The sequence below is a fragment of the Eschrichtius robustus genome, chromosome 16 (genome assembly GCF_028021215.1).
Source record: "Eschrichtius robustus isolate mEscRob2 chromosome 16, mEscRob2.pri, whole genome shotgun sequence".
NCBI lineage: Eukaryota > Metazoa > Chordata > Mammalia > Artiodactyla > Eschrichtiidae > Eschrichtius > Eschrichtius robustus.
Genome location: NC_090839.1, coordinates 10,027,698 through 10,049,919, shown reverse-complemented (window position 1 = coordinate 10,049,919; position 22,222 = coordinate 10,027,698). Strand labels below are relative to the sequence as shown.

General features: G+C 44.2%; 1 protein-coding gene across 2 annotated transcripts in view; it reads right to left on the bottom strand.

Moving 5' to 3' along the window:
* Window positions 1-3,677: 3,677 nt before the first annotated feature.
* The window catches only part of ZFP64 (ZFP64 zinc finger protein), a 76,744-nt gene continuing 58,199 nt past the window's right edge, over window positions 3,678-22,222 (bottom strand). For both annotated transcript variants that reach the window (XM_068523886.1, XM_068523887.1), the window contains 4 exons: window positions 17,984-18,133; window positions 17,750-17,812; window positions 8,001-8,252; window positions 3,678-4,958 (listed from right to left, as the gene is read on the bottom strand). In XM_068523886.1, coding sequence (XP_068379987.1) covers window positions 4,249-4,958; window positions 8,001-8,252; window positions 17,750-17,812; window positions 17,984-18,133 — 1,175 coding nt within the window. In that variant the 3' untranslated portion in view covers window positions 3,678-4,248. The remainder of the gene's footprint in view (window positions 4,959-8,000; window positions 8,253-17,749; window positions 17,813-17,983; window positions 18,134-22,222) is intronic.

The following is a 22,222-nucleotide window of genomic DNA, read 5'->3' as shown; positions in this document are numbered from 1 at the left end:
AATTTGCAGGGCTTGATGCAAAATGCAAATGCAGGACCCCTTGTTCAAAAATTAAGAATTCCAAGACAGCAAAAGCAGAGCATGCACCCGAGTGTGAGGCCCCTCGTGACTGCGCAGACGGCAAGCACGCATGAAGACAGCCCTGCTCCTTCACTGGAGTAGCTCTTCCCACCTGGCTGCACATTAGAATCACCTGCAGAATTTTAGAAAGTACTGATGCCCAGGCCCTTCCCCACAGAGACAGACTCCAAATACCTCAGAGCTTTCCAGGTACTGCAGCCCAGAGCCACAGTTGAGACCCACCGGACTAGAGTGACAGAAAGCCTTGGAAGAATGCCATGGGCCAATACGCACAAAGAACAGACAGAGGGTGCCCCAACAAAGCCCTGATAAAACAGAAACGTTCATGTACAGAATACCCTGGGTGTTCAGGACCTGTGCCAGGTGTTTCATAGCAAAGTCATCTCCAGCCTTCAAGAGCCTGCATTATTGCTCAGCATCTCCTTGCGGGGTTTTAACTCGGCAAGGCTACTCCAGAGCCACGATTTCCCAGCACCCTTTGCAACAGCCATGGCGTATGACCAGCCACGTAGCCAGGAAAGGTGAGCAGAAGTTTACGTGCAACCTTCCAGCAGTGCTAAGAAGAGGGAGGATGGCCTCCCCCTCCTATCTTGGCTGGAGCTTAAGTTGCCACCACCTTGGACCATGTGTTGAAGATGCGGGGCGGGGCTGAGAAGTAAGATAGAAACCACCATGTCCAGTGTCATAAGGTCACAGTACTAGTTCTTGGTTGTCCCCATCCCCCGGCCCCAAACAAAATAAACGAGAAAAAGACACACAGGTGAGCCAATTTCTGTTTTGGTGTTTTAAACCAGTCGACTTTATCATTAAGCCAAATGCCTGAAATGGCCCATTTTACAGACGAGCAAACTGAGAATCTGAGGCAAAATCTCTAGCCGGACGTCAGCCAGACAGTAGTGCCAGAGGCAGGGTTGTTCTTACCTCCTTCCTCCTCAACCCTGTTACCTTTTAACAAAAGAAGGCTCCTTTTGGATGGTTCTGTCATCACCTTACTCAGATCAACTTATTACTCTAACAAAATATATATATTTTAAAATTGGGAACCCAGCCTAGTGCTTTGGTTAAAAATGTGGACTCTGGAGCTACACTGCCTGGGACTGACACCCAACTCTGTTCTAGAAGTTTCTTCACCTTCGTATCTGAACAAGAGGCAGAGACTAGGGTGAGGTGGTTGAGGCAATCCCCTCTGGTGCAAATAGAAAGTGGTACCAAAAATCTCACTGATCAAGGTGACTATTTTAATGCAATTTTCCTAAAAACCAAACGTAACGCAGAAAAGTCCACAACAAACAAAAACATCACACTCTTAAAGATAGGCCCAAGTCTGCCCCTGCATGGTCCTGCCTTAATTCCCAGGCCAACTGCTAATAAAACTTCATTTACAAAAACAAAGCAGCTGACCTGTGGGCCATAGTTTTCCAATTAAAAAAATACTGCTTTAAAACGAGTGCTTACTGAGTTTTGAGTGCCCTAGGCAAGTGCCTCCCTTGTCTCACCCTAGTTCCAGCTCTGGATGGCACCCGGGAGAAGTAGATGAGTTAACACAGGTCACGTTCCCAGCACAGTGTCTGGCTCAGAGTAAGGACTCACAACAACACAGCAACAGGAATTGAGGAGCATACTTTTTTAAGAAATTAAACCCAGGGACAAACAAAAAATTCATGTTCTGCAATGTTTAGAAGGCAGCAAGAAACCTTAATCAGAGGAGAGCAAGAGGGTAACATCCATCTTGATTTCTGGACTCTTCACTGGAGATTTTATAGCTACACTGCCTAAGGATCAAAAGGACGCAGCTTTTCCCAGTGCCTGAGCTGGAACTTGACTATCTCTTGCATGAAGCTGTACCTTCCTTAAAGGGATCCCAGGAAACTTGGCATTCTCAGTATTTCTCCCGTGTTTTCACCCATCAGCAATTACCCCATTGCTTGCACTCAATAGCCCAGCTCAGGGGTCAGCAAAAGATGGCACTCCAAATCATGGCCTGCTTTTTGTAGATAAAGTTTTATTGGCACACAGCTATACCCATTCACTTACCTGTTATCTACGACTGCTTCGGTGACAATGGCAGAGTTGAGTGATTGTGCCACAGAGGTGAACAGAGTTGAGTAGTTTCAACAGAGACTAAGGCCAGCAAAGCCCCCAAAATTTACTATCTGGCCTTTTACTGAAAAAGTTCGCCAACCCCTGGTCCAGGTGATGTCAAACTGCAAACATATTCATTAATCAATTTCCCCTTTCAGATCCATATTGACCTTGCGAAACAGAGCTGGGTGCAGAAACCATGTCAGCGGCCTCTTACCCACTATGGCTGCTTCCCAACTTTATTTGGTGATTAGCTGTATATTTTAAGTCTCATCCTCATTTTATAAAGTTTTGCTGGAACACAGACATGTTCTTTTTCTTATAGTCTGGCTGCTTTTGTGCAGAGAGCTTAGTCACGAAGCTCAAATAATGCCTCAAATATTTACTATCTGATCCCAAACTTTTTGCTGACCTCCGCTCTACTGGGCAACCAAATTTGCTGTGATACCAGCGTGGATCCAAGACCCTTGATGCCCATACAGGTGTGAAAAAATATCTTCTAAAGAGGCTGATATTTTTCCTGTTTATCTGAAGAGCTATAACACCAGAAGTACAAGCAATGTCTCTACGATTTCGATCTATCGGTTCCCACTTGAAAGGTCAACAGCCCTTCTGTTACTAGAACAGAAACACAGATAAGACTCTTTGACAAACGGCAGAAAGGTGACAAAAGAATCTGTACAATGCACCAGCATTCAGTAACAAAACACTTCTGAACAATCAAAAATAGCTCTAAAGCAAAGAAATGATTAATTCTATCATTTTCATCTTTTCTTCTTACAAAAAGATCCAACAGTGCGTTATAACTCGCCTGAAGTCAGACTTAAATGGAATCAGATTTGTTCAAACAAAATTTCTAAAATAAGTTCTGTACCTCTTTTCATAAGTGACATAGTCCCCTGCATACAATCTATAAAAAAATGTTTTCACATCCTTGTTTCTAGTTTATCAAAAACAATGGATCTATTCAATGTTTTAAAAGCACAGATGTTTAGCTTGATGAGGGCACACAAGAATTTGTATTAAACAAAGACTGTATTTGAAGAAAAGAACAAAGCAACTTTGGATAAATTATATATCCACTGGCATTCCATGGCCGCCTAAATTTCCGTCAAGTGAAATGTCCATTTACAAGAGGTTTGGGGTTTCTCATTTGTTGGTTCAGCAAACACCAAGGGCTTACTGTGATGAAAGACACTAGTCTCAGGCTTTCGCACGCATCATATGTCCCAGAACCAAGCCCAGGACCCACTGGGCCCCTCATCTCTTTTTATGAACACAAGTAGGCCAAGGTTGAATTTCACAACACACAATTACAGGCTGAGCTAGCGTCAGCTTGATCTTTGGCGCCACCTACAGATCAAACTGCATTTCGCTTCACTACAGCACTGAGACACAGATCTCCTACGTGCATTTATAGAGAAAATTACTATGGGGCCGGGGCAGCGCCACAGAACCCCACACCATAACCTGTCTATGGGAGACCATAAAAATGGAGTGTCCCTCTTACACCATTCTACAGATGAGCTTGCCTTTTTATTATAAGACAACAGATAAAAGGAACCACACAAAAAACGTAGAAGGCGAATACTCAAACCACAACCCAGGTTAAGAAATAGAACTTTTCCGGCCACCCCAGACCCTCCAGGTACCCCGCCATCACCTTCACCTTTCCCGCTCTACAGATGAGTGTAGTATTAGTTTTTCCATGTGGTCTAATTAGTTTCATAATTCCATCAGAGATGGATCGGTTTTAGAACTGGAATCCATCGCGAAGAAACTATCCCTATTGGAGGGCGCAGTGCTCGATGGACGCCCCCCACCTTGGAACTGAGACAACCTGCTTAGACGATTCTTGGAGGGAAGACAGGGACACGGATGGGGGAGGGTCTCCACAGCGTTGCCTTGGCGCCTGCCTGCCCTCAGGCCACGGTGACTGGGGCCATGGCCTCTGCGGGCCTATTAAGCTGGAGCAGGTGTCCCCGCAGCTGGCGACTCAAGTCTGGCTCGACGGCCTGAGTGCAGAGGACCGGGCAGGGGCGCGTGTCTGGCATTCCGGACGGCTGCCCACCCTCCCTGGCGGAACTAGAGGCACTGGCTGGGCTCCAGGGACGTCTCGAGCTGCCCCACGGAGACCAGGGTGCCCAGCTGCCCCGAGGCACTGCTCTCGGGCGGGAAGGTGACCAAGCCCGAGTTCTTGTTCTCACCGTGGTCACTGTGCTGCTTCTTGTGGCACCGCAGAGAGTCGCCCCTGACAAAGGAGGCGCCGCAGGTCTCGCAGCGGAAGGCCCGCTGGGTCACTATCTGGGCCACGTGCTGGCCACCGCTCTCTCGGGGCCCTTCCCTGCCCGGCGGGGCCCGGTTCTCTGTTTTGGTCTCGTCCCTGTGCACCTTGTCGATGTGCTTGGCCAGGCTGCTGGGCCGCTTGGTGTCGAAGCTGCAGAAGTCGCACTTGAAGGGGCGGTCCTTGCAGTGGACCCGGCTGTGCACGCGCAGGGCGGCGGCGCTGGAGCAGGAGTAGCTGCATTCGGGGCACTTCTCGGGGTGGTCGGCCTGGTGCAGCCGGCTGTGCTCCAGGAGGTCGGCCCGGTCCCGGCCCTGGAAGGCGCAGTGCAGGCACTTGAAGGTGTGCTTGATGCGGACGTGCGACTTGAGGTTCGCCTTCATGGTGCAGCGGACGTCGCAGAACTCGCACTTGAAAGGTTTCTCCCCCGAGTGCACGATCATGTGCCTTTTCAAGTCCGAGCTGATTTTGAACTTGGCGCTACAGAGCCAGCACTGGAAGGGGGTGTCCCCTAGCAACGGAAGGTGTGTTTCCATTAGAGCAGGCAGGCAACACAGAACTCCCCCCAAACACACCTCAGAACACCTGGCCGCAGAGAGGTAGCTGGGTCTTTGAACTCCAATTACTTGTCACCTGGTAACACCACCACTAACCACGTATATTAACTCGCTTAATCCTCACGACAATCCTACGTGTGGGTACTACTACCCCCATTTTAATAGATGGGGTAACGGAGGCTCAGAGAGGTCAAGTTATTTGACCGTGGCCAAACAGCAGGGATTTGAATCCAGGCATCGTGGCATCCAAGTCCACACTCTTCATGACACTTCCGTTTCAGATCTAAACTCACTTGACATCTCAAATTTGGACATGGAAGGAAGAGGTGTGGTTTATGTTACATACAACTGTTCCAAATCAAGCTAAGACTTACAAAGGTGCTCACTTTAATGTTTAACCTGTATTATTACATCAGTTAACTGGCTTGTATTATTAAAGTTTTGTAGTTTCACAATGGCAGAATGAATTTTATTTATAAAATTAACCCATGAATATGGCAGCAGGAGAAGACAAATCATGAAATGCCATAGCCCCCTCTGTACTCCCTGGAGGCACTGCTAAGGGTTTAGTTCTTTTGGAGGTTGTTACTTTAAATATCACTGTCAGTTGACTATATGCAAAGATGAGATTCTTACTTATCCTACATATCCATCCTTTTCCCAAACTTCTCCTGCATTGTTGGTTGTGATTTTGACTCTTCTAGCCTTACTTTCTAAAATGAGTAATAGCTTCAACTTTTAGTTCATCAGCTTGAGAGGTTTAAGGATTCCTTTCTCTTTGTCACACTACCTTCTCCCTGCTCGAGAAATAGCTTTATTTTTACATTTAAGTTCGGTTTGCATTCTGACTTAATTCCCATGCTTTAACTAGTTGCTTTAAACTTTAGACACAAACCACAGGTAATGTATATTATGACTGGGTATGTGACATTCACCTGAGCCAAATTCTGCACTCGGATTACGTCCACTTCCACCTGGGCCAGTTGATCATGTGGCTAGTATCAAGTTCACCTTGATTCTCTTTTTACATTGAAGTATTTTGATTTACAATATTATCTTAGTTTCAAGTATACAGCATAGTGATTCAATATTTTTATAGATTATACTCCATTTAAAGTCATTACAAAATAATGGCTATATTTCCTCATGCTGGACAGTACATCCTTGTTGCTTATTTTATACATAGTAGTTTGTATCTCTTAATCCCATACCCCTATCTTGCCCTTCCCTTAATTCTCTTTTCTTACATGCTCACTTAGGGGTCACATTTTATCCTGCTTCTTGGCTTGTGCATTGAGGGAAAAAAGAATCTCACCATCATCTCAAAAGCCATCCAGTCTCTTAATTATGTAACATTTTACATGGATTTTGAGTTTCTGATTTGCTGAATTTCCTCTTAACCTTCTATATAAGTATCATCCTGATATTTCCCTTTATTGCAACCCCAGTCAGCTTCATTCAGATCTTCACATATCAAATATCTCATGCCAAATTTTGTTTCCTCCCTTGTTTGGCTAGAGTTTATCTTCCAGTAACTTCCACTAGCCTGGTGGCTGGGAGTGAAGTCTCAAGTCCTTGCGCATTGTTGTCTAGTCTACGTTCACACTTGAGATAGTTTGGTTGGGTATAGAAGTCTATATACCAAATCATTTCTCAACTTTGTGGGCACTGTTCCTCTATCTCCGAGAAGCCAATATTACTGAAAAGTCTTTCTAGGTATGGATCTCTCCAGCCATTCCCTTTGTCCTGTGTGGCATCTTGTAAGCCCTTTCATCTCTCATGGTCCCTGAGAATTGAAAAATTTTTCTCATTTGATTTTCTCACTTCTCTTTTCTTCCTAGATCTAGTCAGAAACCAGACTTCTATCTTCTTATCATCAGTTCTCCAACTTTTTTCCTGGTCTCTGGAAAGTTTAACTTTATAGCCAGCAACCTTAGATTCAATTCATACCTCTTTGTTCTGACTACCTTTCCTCATAAAACTCTTCTTGGATGCAACATTTCTGCCGGTGGGTAGATACCAAAGAAAACTGAAAAATTCTTGTAAGTTACCCAAGTACTCTGTTATCTCCAGAATTTGTTATTTGTTAGATTTGGCACATTTCATACCACTCATTTTCTGCAGATGATGAGATAATCCATAGTTGACATTTTACAGTTAGGAGGAGTAGACTGGTTTAAGGATTAGACATAGGTGTCATGGGTTTTACCTGTTACTGGATAGTTTAGACCATTTTGCTAATAGGCTTCAGCTTCTCCTCTGAACTCTGACCTTTGCAGCCTACACACCAGTTCCAAGTCCAGAACGCTCAACGCAGAGAGAAATTGGCTGGAAAGATTGGCTCCCAACACTATAGCTACCTCCCATTTGTCTGCTGGGACACAGTTTTCTTTACTCAATTTTAGATGTCAGTATATGCCTGTCTGCTTGCCATTTTCCATGAATTCACTGGAAATTCTCATTTTACGACTCTCCTTATGAGCCTCCCAATGCCCATTTTTCTGTGCCATGTTGGGTTGGTTGGTTCTATCTTGTTATTTCAACAGGGTCTCACAAAGAAGGGAAGGAAAAGCTTTTCTGCAAAGTCTAATTTCTAGAACTAGAAGTTTGTGACTTGCAGTTACATTCAGGTGATTTTGCTACATGTTTCTGAATTAAGCCACGCAATCAGAGTTTAAGTTAAATGACAGAAACACTTAGTTTATACATCAGACTTTTATTGAGATACATCCTTTGCTTCCTGACTGCTGAATTGGATTATCATCCCCAGTGGTATTCTATGTAGTCAAGTTAGAGAACCCAGCTGTCAGACTTTCATGTTTTACTGAAAGCTGTTGTCCCGGTAGAAGAAACCACAAACTTCACAATCAACACAGAAGTTCCAAATTTATTTACTTACACCCTGAAGTCATTTAAGTTGCTTGTGCTTTAACTAAATGAACGCTAAGGAATTAGAGAACAAGGGAGGCACCGAGGTTTCGAGGTGTGGGACTTACCTGTGTGGGACCGGAGGTGGACGGTGAGCTGGCTGGAGTTGCGGCTGGCGTACGGGCAGAGCTGGCATTTGTATGGCCGCTCGTCGGAATGTATCCGCAGGTGCTTCTTGAGGCTGCTGCTGTCCACGGCAGCGTAGTCACACAGGTGACACTTGTGGGGCTTCACGCTGGTGTGACACCGCATGTGCATGGTCAGGTTGTCCTTCCGGCTGAAGCACTTGTCACAGAACTCACACTTGTGTGGTTTGTCTCCTTCAAACACATAAGGAAGAGTCAAGGTTTTAAGGGTTTTCTCTACCAAGATGACTGCAAAGAGATGTGACCAAGGTGGTAGCCTGAGCATAGGGGTCTGCTTCTTCCTTCTCACCAAATGCCCAGAGATAGGAAGACACTGAGGTCTAGATTAGCACATTGGGAAACAAGTAGGTGTGCTATTCATTCATGGCTCAGAACTTCTGAAGGCTCCTAAGGCACAGAGATAATATCAGACTGAAAGAAAATCATAGGCCAAACCTTGTTTGGGAAAACGAGAGTGGTCATAGAAGTATTCAAGATCAGGGTTTCCCTGGTGGCGCAGTGGTTGAGAATCCACCTGCCAATGGAGGGGACACGGGTTCGAGCCCTGGTCCTGGAAGATCCCACATGCCGCAGAGCATCTAAGCCCGTGCACCACAACTACTGAGCCTGTGCATCTAGAGCCTGTGCTCCACAACAAGAGAGGCCACTGCAATGAGAAGCCCGCTCGCCACAACTAGAGAAAGCCCGTGCACAGCAACGAAGACCCAACACAGCCAAAAATAAAAAAAAAAAAAGAGAAAGAAGTATTCAAGATCAGAGGGGGCAGGTGGAAGGGTATTGGAACAGCTTTCTGGCTCACTAGTTGATAAACCACATGGAGAATGGTCAGGTTGACCCTTCCCTTACTTGTACTAAACCACAAGCAGCAATGGTGTCTACCTCCCAGGCTGTTAGGAAGTGAGCGTGCTTAGGCTGGAGAAACAATGTTAAAGGCCCCAAGTACCTAGAGGTACCCTGGAGAGCAGAGAACCCCAAGCCCAGAACATCGCCACCAAACTGTTCCACGCATCCCCCCCATAACCACTCCAGACTGATCACATCCAAATAAAAATCTACCCAATAACCAAATGCTTGGGGAAAGTCAGAACAGAAAGGCATGCCCAACTCAAGAACCTGAAGTTAAAGAAAAGAATTATTTCAACACTAAAAACAGACAAGGATTTTTTTTTTTTTTTAAATTAAAAAAATTTTTTTGGCTGCACCACCCGACTTGCGGGATCTTAGTTCCCCAACCAGGGATCGAACCCGGGCCCCCAGCAGTGAAAGTGTCACATCCTAACCACTGTACCTCCAGGGAATTCCCCAGACATGTGTCTTAAGATGGCTTATCTAGAGCCATTGTGGGACAGTGTCAGAAGCCTAGGAATGATGAGATCTTAAAGCTTTCAGAAAAAAATGCCCAGATGAGCACACAACTCCTCAGACAACACTGGATGGTAGCAAGATGGGAACAGTATCTGCAAAGTTCCACAGAAATTATATCCTGTACTTGAACTAGCATTCCATGGGAAGAAAAAATAAAGCCAGTTGACAGATGACGCAGGGTATCACACTTGAACCGTGTACGTCAGAACAACAACAAAAAGGTAAGTGGATAAGATGTGGGATACAAGTAATGAAATGGAAAGTACTGCTTCCAAACCACCAAAGAGAACCAATCATAAAAAAAGGGATACGACAGAACACAAAATGAGGTAAATATCAAACTAAACATCACTTAGTACAAGAAAAAAATGGATTAAATTTCCTATTAAAAATGTCAATTACATTTAAAAAAAAAAAAGTCAGCTTAATGCTCTTAAGATACCCAAATAAAAATGGCAGCGAAGTAGAAAACGATAGAAAAATACTCTAGGAAAATGCTAAAAGACATCAGAAATATCAATATTAGGCAAAACAAATCATGGTGAAAGCCACTAAAAATTTTATACTGAGGAGACAGAACTCACTAAGTAGATGTGAATCAAACTCATGAATCTAACAAGGTTTCACAAAAGGTTTTTCAAAGAAAAGCTTGCAAATTGTAGGACATGTTTTGAAACAACTTTTGCTCAAGAATCAAAATCCAATTACAAACTCCCAAGAGATGAACAGGGGGAGCTCCATGTATCAAAGCCCATAGCCTAGTCACTTTTCAGGAGAATGTCTGTGAACTTCAGTTCATTTTAAACAAAAGGCTGAAAGCAAGCGAACCATATGCAACTCAGGAAACTAGAAGAAATGAAGATGAACAGCACTTGATCAATAAAAACAAAAAATGGCTGTTAAAAAGGGAGGTTTGCTCAAAGGAAAGATACCAATAGGCCAGGGTTTTCAGTCTCGCCACTACAACCATTTGGGGCCAGGTGATTCTTTGCTGTGCCCTGTCCCGTGCACGTAAGATGTTTAGCAGCATCCCTGACCCTTTCCACTAGATGCCAGTAGCACCTTCCTCCCCAGTTCTGAGAGTCAAAAATGTCTTCAGATATTACCAAATGTCCTGGGGGGAGGGGGACAAAATTGTACCTGGTTGAGAACCATTTTAATAGACATTGGAAAGGAGAAAGGGGACAAGAAATAGACAAACTCAATCATGATTATTAAATAGGACTTTACCCCAATCAGTTTAGAAGACTCAATAAAATGGTGATCATCCAGGAAGATATAAAATTACAGTCTGAATCAAGAAAGAAAACGGAGCAATAACCATTTAGAAAAACTGCTATGTCAGAGATGTACCCCAAGGTGAATTGTTTATTGTTCAAATATTCACTGTCCTTCCCAGGAGAATTATGCCGCATGGTCCCATCACTGCAGGCTTGGATGTGTGACTGGCTCTGCCCAATGGAAGAGGAGCAAAACTGATGAGTCACTGTTAGGCAAATGCTTTTAAGAGCCAGTGCCTTGGGAATTCCCTGGTGGTCCAATGGTTGGGAGTCCTGTTCGATCCCTGGTACAGGAACTAAGATCCTGCAAGCCACTCAGTGTGGCCAAAACAAAACAAAAACAAACAACAACAAAAAAGAGCCAGTGTCTGGTTGGCTACACTCGCTTCTCTTGCCCAAGATGACCTGTAACATTCCAGATCAGGGGTTGTTTGGTTTTGTTTTTTTTTTTTTTTTGAACTATAGTTGCTGTACAATATATTTCAGGTGTACAACATAGTGATTCACAATTTTTTAAAGGTTATATTCCACTTATATTATTATAAAATATTGGCTTATTCCCTGTGAAGAGCAGGGGTTCATTTTTTTTAAAAATAAATTTACCTTATTTATTTATTTTTGGCTCTGTTGGGTCTTTGTTGCTGCGTGCGGGCTTTCTCTAGTTGCAGGGAGTGGGGGCTACTCTTTGTTGCAGTGCGTGGGCTTCTCATTGCGGTGGCTCCCGTTGTGGAGCACGGGCTCTAGGCGCGCGGGCTTCAGTAGTTGCAGCACGCGGGCTCAGTAGTTGTGGCGTACGGGCTTAGATGCTCCGCGGCATGTGGGATCTTCCTGGACCAGGGATCGAACCCATGTCCCCTCCATTGGCAGGCGGATTCTCAACCAGAGCAGGGGTTCTTATTTTGGGCCTCATGGATACAATTTAGGGGATCCAAGACCTTGCACGGGAAAGGATTAAATTTTTATCTCCATTACCTCTAAGTGGAGTTTAGCATTTCCTCCAATTATGGATGTAGTCAACAAACCATAATAACGGTACCCGAGACCGCCAGTAACAGACATGAGCCATGTTCAGACCACATTCTACTTGCTGTAGTTCTCAGTACCCTTTACGCTCATCACTACTTCACAACTAAGATAGTAGACCAGCCACTGGATCTGAAAATTAACTGCAGAGCTTCAGTGCTTCTGTGCCAACGAATCATCTGGGGGTGAGGAGGTCTCAATAAAATGCAGATTTTTTCATAGCTTTGAGATATAATTGATATATGATATTGTGTAGGTTTAAGGTATATGATGTGATGGTTTAATACATGTATATCATGAGAAATGATTACCACAATAAGTTTACTTAACTCCTCCATCACCTCAGTTTACCATTTTGTGGTAAGAACATTTAAGATCTATTCGTAGCAACTTGCAAGTATATAATACAGAATTGTTAACTATAGTCACTATGCTGTACATTCGATCCCTAGGACTCATTCCTCTAATAACTACAAGTTTGTACCCTTTGACCAACATCTCCCCATTTCTCAAGCAGAACTCATAGAAACAAAGAGTAAAATGCAGTTTCAGATTCAGTGGGCCTGGGTGGGGACTAAGATTCTGTGTTTCTAACGAGCTCCCAGGTGGTGGTGACCTTTCTGGTCTGTACCACACTTCAGGAAAGCAAGGGTTTAGTGTATTAAAATACCACACAATGAACACTTTGATAGCAATTGTACTTAAATATAGTTTAATGTGCTTTTATTATGTTTAAAAATACTGTTCTGCGAAGGGTCCCGTAAGCTTCACAAAACTGCCAGGAGTCCACAGCAAGAAAAAAGGTCAAGAACGCCTTTATCTGGTGTATTCCATCCAGACCGGTCGCTCCACCAGCCAGGTCCTGGAGAGAAGACCACAAGGCGCGGAGCTGCCACTGACTCTGGGGACACAGGGGTGAGCAGGGCAGGCTCCAGTGGTCACTGAGATGGACACTGTCATCACAGCCTAATCTACACCCTCTCCAGCCTCTGGAAAAAAGTCATAAACGGAGTACTGTGGGCGCGTTCTACCCAATTTTCCAGCAAAAGTGTTTTCATGTTCAATTGTTTAATCACAGAGGGAAAGAAAAAAATGCCTCAACTCACTTCATGATAGATTAATCCTGATATCCATACCAAGTGAAGAAATGTAGAGTGGGATAAAAATACAAACATTGGAAGTCACTCTCTTTTATGAGGCTAAATGCCAGAGAACCATCTTAAGTGCAGAACATGTGAAATTCAATCATCATTCTTGATGAAAAAACCCAAATCCAAACAAAACAAAACACGCCCCCAAACCAACTTCAGAAGGCTTGGAATAAAAAAAACTTCTTTAACATGATAAATGATCTCGAGAGAATTCTTAGGACTCGAACCACAAATGGTGGTTAAAAAAATAAAAATAAGGCAGTTCCCTGGCAGTCCAGTGGTTAAGACTCAGTACTTTCACTGCCAAGAGCCCGGGTTCAATCCCTGGTCAGGGAACTAAGATCCCATAAGCCGTGCAGCACAGCTCCCCCCGCCCCCCCCCAAAAAAAGAAATCAAGATATTTCATTAGAGTAAGGGGTAAGATATGGATGGTTTATCTTCACCACTACTCTTCAACTCTGACCCAGAGCACCAAGGCCAAGGCACTCCTGATCAAGCAGAAAGAGAGGAAAACTCACTCTTTGCATATGATAATCTACCTGGACAATTCAAAAGAATCCACTTGAACTATTAGAATCACTAAGACAGCAAGGGGCCTGGAGAGAACACACAAAATTCTTTTGAAACTAGTCCTGCTCCTTTCAGCACTCTATCCAGTTCCTACGTTCCCCCCTCGCTCCCCCATCCTTAATCCCAGTCTCCTCCCTAAAGATAAGCACATCCCCACTTGGAAGGTGGGGAGGCAGGGTGTGGTGATGACTGAATTAAGTGCCAGGTGATACATGATGCTCTGTGATTCACAATCTTAATTTAGTACTTTTCAGCTAGCCCACTGAGGAAAATACAGTACTTGTTTCTTTTGGACTTTATTCCATGTGGGCTTCTCATGTGAATATTGGCACTTCTACTTCTTAAGTGATTGCTTGTTCAAATCCTTTTCCGTTGGAGTGATCTTTGATTTGTAGGCATCCTTGTGTGTTCTGAAGATGAACTCTGCCCCATGTTACAAATTTCTTGTAGGACACTTGTCTTAACTCCTTAATGGTATCTTATTGTAAGTTTTAACTTTAGTCATATTTAATCTGTCTTCTTTGTGGTCTTTGCTAATTGTTTTTGCCTATTTCCCCCATAAATTTGTCCTCCTATATTTGCTAGTAAGTCATAGACTTTAATATTTAACTTATTTAGTATATTTGAAATTTGAATGGTAAATTTCCCTATTAAAAATGTCAATTACATTTTTAAAAAAGTCTGCTGTAAACCAAAGTATGCCAGTTGGCTTGAGAACAAGTGCTTGTGGGATGATTGCACTGAAAACCGGGTGCTCTTCTTATGCTGCACCATTTTGACTTGAAAGAACTGAAAAACCATGATTATTTTCAGATTTGGTATTTGGCAGATGTTTTCTAAAATATGAACTAAGTGAGACTGTCATGTCAAGGAACGTTAATGATGATACTGTGAGGTTAACTTCTAGATTCTAAAAGAAAAGTTCGGATTTCAGAACATATATCCCTATTACCCTGGGCCTGCAGCATCCTAGTTCTTAGATACTTCTGATGAGATTGGTAATATTAAATGTGATTTTCTCCTATGGTTACAATGAAATGGGTCAACATTTGGAACAATTATAAAAGTTAGCAAAACCTACATTTTCCCAAATGTCCAGTGTATGACTGTCAAATCAAGCCTGAGTAGGAGCCATTCAAAGTGGAAAACAAACTAACGAATGGATTTTAACTTAACAGTTTGAAAACTTTATGGATATGACTGCAAATTCTATACAGCAACTAGTCTTTAACAAACTATCATTTGTTGTATTTTGGTGTAGTATTATCTGAAAAGGTTATCAAAATACTCCTCCATTTCCAATTACATTATATGAGAGGCCAGATTTTCTTCATATACCCCAAAGGAACACATGGCAATAGACTGTACACTGGAATAGAGGGATGAGAATCCAGCTATTAAGACAGGTTTGCAAATGTGTATACAGTGTTACTTATCACATTTTGTTTTGGAAAATAGTTACTTTTCATAGAAGTGTTTACATATAATGAGCTTACTGTTTTTATTTTTTTTTTTAATTTAAAAAAATTTACTTATTTTTTTGGCCACGTGGTGCAGCATGTGGGATCTTAGTTCCCTGATCAGGGATCAAACCCACGCCCCCTGCACTGGAAGCATGGAGTCTTAACCACTGGACCACCAGGGAAGTCGTCCACTGTTTTTAAATGAATAAATGTTTTAAAGTTTTCGTTCTAACTTTTAATGCAGTAACTGTCGATAAAAAAAACTCTTTGGGGATCTTCAGTTTTGAAGTGTACAAGATCTCAAACAGTGTCTGGGAAATCAATGTTCTACCCATCTGGCAAAGGTCCTTAAGTGATCACCCACACATATACTGCCATCCTTGCCTCCCACTAACAGCTGGGTCAGAGATGTCATTTGGTTTATATTAGTTCTTTTTCTTGGTAATAGAACCTTCTCTTTGTAGCTGGGCACTTGCCACACAGGTTGAAGATTTCAAGCTCCCGGCCTTCATTTCCACAGCTAAGAGTGGCCATGTGACTAAGTTCTGGCCAAATGGGCGTCAACTCAAATGATGTGTGTAACTTCTAGGATGTGCCTTTAAGGTGCAGTAAGCCATCTCAGACCACACCAAGGAGAGCTACATCACTGGGATATCAAAGCAACAAAAGAAGAGCCCGAGTCCCTGAAACCATGGGGCCCGGCCACCATGCTTGGACTGTCACAGGACCGAAATACTTTGGTTTTATGCAACCTTTAGTTGCTTGCTCACTATTCCATGAGTCACAAGGCACACTACTTCTGGGTCATGCCCAGAGGGAAAGATGCTGTGAACCTCCCAGGCCCCACTCCTACCTTCCACTGGGTAAGAGATTCAGAGAAGTAGAGCAACTGCCTTGGATCCAGAGAAGCAGCTCAGGTGTACACCTACCAGAGAAGCACGGGTCTGCCCTGCATATGCATCCCTGACTCAGTGAACCCCACCAAGGACAGGGCCTTGCCTTATACTTTCTGTATCCCCATCATGCTCTGTATCGCCTCAATAAAACATTAATCCAGCCCTTGCCTAGCTCTCTAGGTCCGCCTGGTACTGTTGACACCGGGGCCTGACAATTCTTTGCAGGGCCTGTCCTGTGCATTGCAGGATTTCGGCAGCACCTTTGGCCCCCACCCACTAGATGGCAGTAGCACCGCCCCAATGGAGGACTGCTCAGTTATCCTCAGGGCAGAGTCACCCACTTTGAAGTTGCCTAGCCAGGCCACCCTGCTGGGGAGGAAGGGGGGGGGGGTCATCTTTGTTCAAATGGCTCCCACAGTCTGCATGCTCTTACCAACATCATCCTGGGAGCCTTGTCTTTCAGGGCTTCACTAGGAGGCCTTTCACGATCCACCCTTCCCAGGCAAAGATGACCCTTTGTTGTCTAGTTTCCATAGCACAACGCCCATTTCCAGTAGAGACTAGTTGTCCAGAAAGCTGTCTTCTTAATGACGGAGCTTCAGGGTTTTAGCTGGGCGTATGGCTGCCCCTCTTGAAGCCATTTTCCAGGCCCCCTTCATGCCGGATGTGGCCACGACTAAGTTCTCCTCATTATCCCGCTAAGTCACAGGAGATGCTGCTTCTGGGGCATGACCTGAGGGAGGCATGCTGTGAGCCCTTCCTCCTGCTTCTTTTTTCCACTGGTTGAGAGACTGAGTTCTAGAGCAGCTGCCTTGGACCGGGAGACGAAGCTGTATGTTTAGGCTGCCAGCTATTCCACCAGCTGTGGACTATTTACTTCTTAAATTGTACTTGAGAGAAATCAATCTGATTGTGTTTAAGTCACTTAGTTTGGTATCTCTGAGAGCAAATACATCAGTATCCCAACTCATACAGGCTACTATAGAGTCTACACTAGAGACCAGAGGTTGGCCAAGTTTTTGTAAAGAACCAGAGAGTATAATACACCTTAGGCTTTGTGCAACATGCAGTCTCCAGCAACTACTCAATAACCCCACTGTAGGGCCAGAAAATAGTTATTTTTCATAAAATTGTTAATATGTCATGGGCTTACTATTACATTACTGGTAACAAAGCAGCCACAGATAATAGTTAGACAAGTGGGCGTGACAACAGGCCGTACACGGTGTGCAGAGCCTGGTTCGTGATCACGCATTCCTTTGCTCCAGCACGTATGGCTTCCCTGTATTCTCAGCAGCTGGTTGCTCTGAAGGCACCTTCGAGAAGCAACTTCATTGCTCTTATCTAAGATTCCTATGGCCACAAGGCCGCGGTGTGCCCCTCCCCTCCCTCCACCGGCCTCTCCAGCTGCATCTCACACCCATTCGGCTCCTGCTCCCTCCAAGCCTTTGCGCCGCTGTTCCCTCTGCCTGGAGCCCTTCCTTCTCCTCATCTGGTTACTCAGCCATCTTTTTTTTTTTTCTCTTTTTGCCATGCAGCACGCAGGATCCAATTCCCAGACCAGGGATCGAACCCGTGCCCCCTGCAGTGGAAGCACAGAGTCTTAACCACTGGACCACCAGGCAAGTCCCTCAGCCATCTTTCATAGTTTAATGTAAGAGTCTCTTCCTCCGAAAAGCCCGTCATGACCAGCCTAGATCAAATCCCCCTACTACAGTCCCGGTACTTTTCCCCTCGCCTGTTAGTAACCCTTATTGCCTTTGTGACTTTTTAGGTCCCAGACCCTCCCACTAGACTAAGTTTCATGAGGCAGAGAGACTGTTTCTGTCCTGCTCGCCACTATACGCCCAGCACTTCATTCATATCCACATCCTTGGGTTTTTTTCAACACTCAAGTTTTGAGCAAATGAATGGATACCTACCCGTGTGAATTCTTAGATGGCGGTCCAAATCTTTCATGCCATGAACAGTTTTGAAGTGGCAACCTAGAAAAGAAAAACAGGTTCCCTTAATATAAATAACCTCAAAGAGGAAAGCGACCAGGAATCTGAAATTCTGGCAAGTCACATGCTGAGTCAGTGAGCGAACTGATTCCGAGCTCCTGTGACCGAGCCCCGTACAGAGAAGGGGCTCAGCGCCTCGAGTTTATTCTTTACCTGGATAGCAGCAGTTGAAGGTCCTCTCCCCAAGGGTCGCTGTTTGTTCCTTTGACTCGGAGGGAAGAGCTGTGACAGGGGCTTTCTGGGTATCACTGCTGTCAGCGGAGGGATAAGTTGGTTTTGGAACATCATTATCTAGTTCGGAAGCTGAAATTGAGACAATAGTAAGTGTTACTTAATTTCTCAAATATAAGCACCACAGTAAGTCTTATAGCAGGTTTGGGCTTATTTCACCTACCACCCCCCACACAAAAAAACAAAAACAAAAACAAAAACCCAAACATCACAAGTTAGAAGCCATGCACACTCTGGTCTTAACAATCCTCTTCCTCTTTACCAAGTTCCAGCAAGTACATGGGACAAAGGAACATGGTATCCTGACAGGGACCCAACTGCCAAGATCCAGACTGCAAAACTTTGCAGCAGCGCTTCTCAAACGACGTGGGGAAGACCTGGTACACAGAATAATTTCCGATCCGTCAGACCAGTATTTTTTATAAAATAAAGACAAATTATGAGAAAAGTGGAATAAGACAATAAAAGCCCAAACATTATTAGATATGACAGAAAGCTGGATGTCGAGCTGTTTTTAAGTGCTTACTCTCCATTTCTGAATTTATTTTGACTCAACTCAGTAACAGGTCACAGACCACACTTCAAGTGCCACTGCTTTCCAGGACAAAATGCCACTGTTTCAACTTGAAAGATGGAGGAGGAGAAAGAAAAATCAGAGACTAAAAGACGTGAGATGGTCTGTAGTATCAGGACCTTTTTGGATCCCAATTTAAACATATTGTAAAAGCCATTTAAGGGGCTTCCCTGGTGGCACAGTGGTTGAGAATCTGCCTGCCAATGCAGGGGACACAGGTTCGAGCCCTGGTCTGGGAAGATCCCACATGCCGTGGAGCAACTGGACCCGTGAGGCACAGCTGCTGAGCCTGCGCGTCTGGAGCCTGTGCCCTGCAACAAGAGAGGGCGCGATAGTGAGAGGCCCGCGCACCGCGATGTAGAGTGGCCCCCACTCCCCACAACTAGAGAAAGCCTTCGCACAGAAACGAAGACCCAACACAGCCAAAAATAAATAAATAAATAAATTTATATATTAAAAAAAAGCCATTCAAGACCATGAGAAGTGCAAACACTAACTGAAAGTTTGATAAGGGAATTTTTAAATTTTTTTTAAAGGTGTGAAGATGAAATTAAAGCATTTTAAAAGCATTCTATTAGTTTAGGGATGGCTATTTATAAATAGTATATGTCTGATGTGCTTCAAAATAATCCAGGGAGGGGAATGGCTGCACAGAAGAAACAAGATTGGCCACGTGTAACTAGTTGTTGTTGAAACTGAGTGTCTAGCCCAGGAAGTTCACTGTATCGTTCTCTCTGTTAGTAAGGCTAAGCTAGGTGAAACTGCTGTTTTTGTGGGCCAAAATGATCAGATAATTTCATATGGTTCAACCTAATATGCAGGTTAAAAAATTTCTATAACAAAGCCTAAGTACTCCTAGAAGATTGTAAAGTGATTTCTCTCCAAACAGATTTAAGACCAAGGTAAAAAGCGGTGCTGTCAATATCTTCAGTCTTAAAAAATATATTAACTAGTTTATGAGTTACAGGCCAAGGTCAGGGACTTTTGGCCCCAGTTATAGAAGGTGGATTCCATCTTTCTTGCTAGGTTTAAGGTAAACCTTCTTACCGTGAGAAGCTGTAGAACACGTTGATAAGGGCTTCAGTTCCAGGCATAGGGTTTGCTTAGCCACGTGCTAGCTGTGTGACTATTGGCAACTTAAGTAAACTGAGGCTCAGAAAGGTTATCTGTAAAAAGGTATCACCGACCTGCCTCAGAGTTAAGAGATGAGCAATGTAAAGTCTTGGTACAGCACCCGGCCTCCACTGAGTCAATGCTATTACAGGGCTTCAAGTAAAGGACTGCAGGTATCACATCCAAGTAGCTGTGGTGCTTGAAGCCCCTTAACAGGGTCTGAACAACTGACCTAGTCCCGTAGCTTTCAACTGGGGGTCATTTTGCAATACCTGGGGACGTTTTTGATTGTCATGATCGTGTGCGCACGTTTGCGATAGTGGCACCTAGGGGGCAGAGGCCAGGGACGTTGCTAAACATCCTATGATGCACAGGACGGCCTCCACACCTACATCAGAATCACCTGAATTGCGGGTTAAATGTAGTTTCAAAGCCTCATCCAGACTTAACTGGGGGTGGGCCCGGGAACCTGCCTTTTTAAAGCACTCCAAGTGATATCCTCACACTACTCTTTAAGCCTTTGCTACTCAAAGGGTGGTCCTCAGAGCACCAACATCAGCGTGACCTGAGAGCTTGTTAGAAATGCAGAATCTCATGTCCCAGACCTACAGAATCTGCACTTTAATGAGATCCCCAGGTGATGCCTATGCTCATTAAAGTGGCAGAAGTATAACTCCAAGCCAGCACTACTCAGAAACCTGTGCATCACAATCACCTGGAGGGCTTGTTAAGGTACAGGTGGCTTGGGCTCCACCTCTGGAGTTCCTGACTCAGTAGGTCTGGAGTGGAGCTGGCAATTCTTCATTTCTAACAAGCTCCCAGCTGATGCTGTTGGTCTGGGGACCACATTTTGAGAATTTCTGCTCTTTGAGAAGAGATACTGGCTTGGAGGAGCTGCTGCTCAAGGCCGCAGGGCTAGATGGTTTCAGCCAATTAGAACCCACACTTGCCAGATCTGAAGTCCATCACTCTGCCCCTCAGAGGAAGACACAAAACCTTGCATTGTTTAGCAATTCACATGTTAAAGAAAGCCATTAAACTATTGAGGGTTTTTAATCCCACAGAAAACAAGGAATACTGAAAAGCTGAAATCTAAGTGAGAGGCTCTAAAGCACAGTGATTTAGCAAACCGACTGGGAAGCCAGGTGATAAGTTCCAAATTCCAATTCTATCCTTTACTAGCTGTGTGACCCTGGGTAAGTTACTCAACTTCCGTGTTCCTCAGTTTCCACGTCTGTAAAATGAGGGTTATGGCCCCCATCTCACAGGTTTAGACGAAGATTAAGTTCTTTAATGTATATACGTAAAAGAACCTTATACATAAGTCAGCACTATATAAACGTTACTGGTTTTATTCACTGATGTGTACACACACGAGCCACCAGATTCTCAGGGAGTGGAAAACACACTGAGCAATGCAAGTTTGAAGACAGGTAGAAGGGAGACGGATGGGTTAAAGCTATCAGAAAACTGTGCCCAAGTCTATAAAGGGTCACCAAGGCAGACTACGGCAGAGGCATGCAGAGCCTCTAAAGGCGACTTCCTCCTTCAATTTTAAGCATCCAGGAAAGCAAGGAAGGTCAGAAGCCTACTCGCCTGAGAAAGGTACAGTTGGGGCAGAGACCCTTCTAGTCTGAAAGATGGGGTTGGGGCCACATCTGACAAAACTCGGTTTAGTGCAGCGGCCATTTTAACCCTTTGAGAAACTGTTGATGCTCCTTCGGTAAGGTTGTTTTCCTGCCCCTCTTGATTGGAGTGACTGAAGTCTACCAACTGACCTGCTCTGTTCTATCTCCTCCAAAAGCTAGGTGAGTTGCAAAGTCATCTGCAAATTAAGAGTGGCCCAACCTTTTAAAAAAAAAAAAAAAAAAAAAAAAAAGGCGGGCTTCTAGCTCAGCATCATAACAGACCTAAAATGCGTGGAGGGGGAACGTCAGTTGCGAGGCTGCTTTTCCCCACAGTGGCGGCTGGTGTTGAGAAGCCCTGGCACCCACAGTGCTGCACAACACAGAACACCCTCCGCAACCCCTCCAAACACAGGGCAAGGCTCCAAGAGGTGCCCTCCAAGCGCTGTTTGCAGGAAGAAAAAGCAGCCCATGGCACTCACTTTGAACAGCCCGGGTTTATTCATGAATTGTCTTTTATAATCGCTTCCCCCAAAGACTCAACATCCCCAATACCTCCCCAGTTCTTTTACAGAGGATCAGCAGAAGCCTTGCTCCCACCCCAGGAACCCCACCCTAGGGTTAGGGTTAGGGTGGAACCCCACTCCGGTTCCACCCGCCTATCGCCACTCTAGACCTTGAGCACAAACACAGGATATTTTGGTTATAGTAGTTCCATCCAGCCAAGCTTTAGGTTTTTTTTTTTTTTTTTTTTAGGTTTTTTGTTTTTTAAAGAAACGTTTATTTATTTATTGGAATAGGTAATAAATAGATTGTTAATAGTTATAATCCAAAAGTTACTGTGAAAAG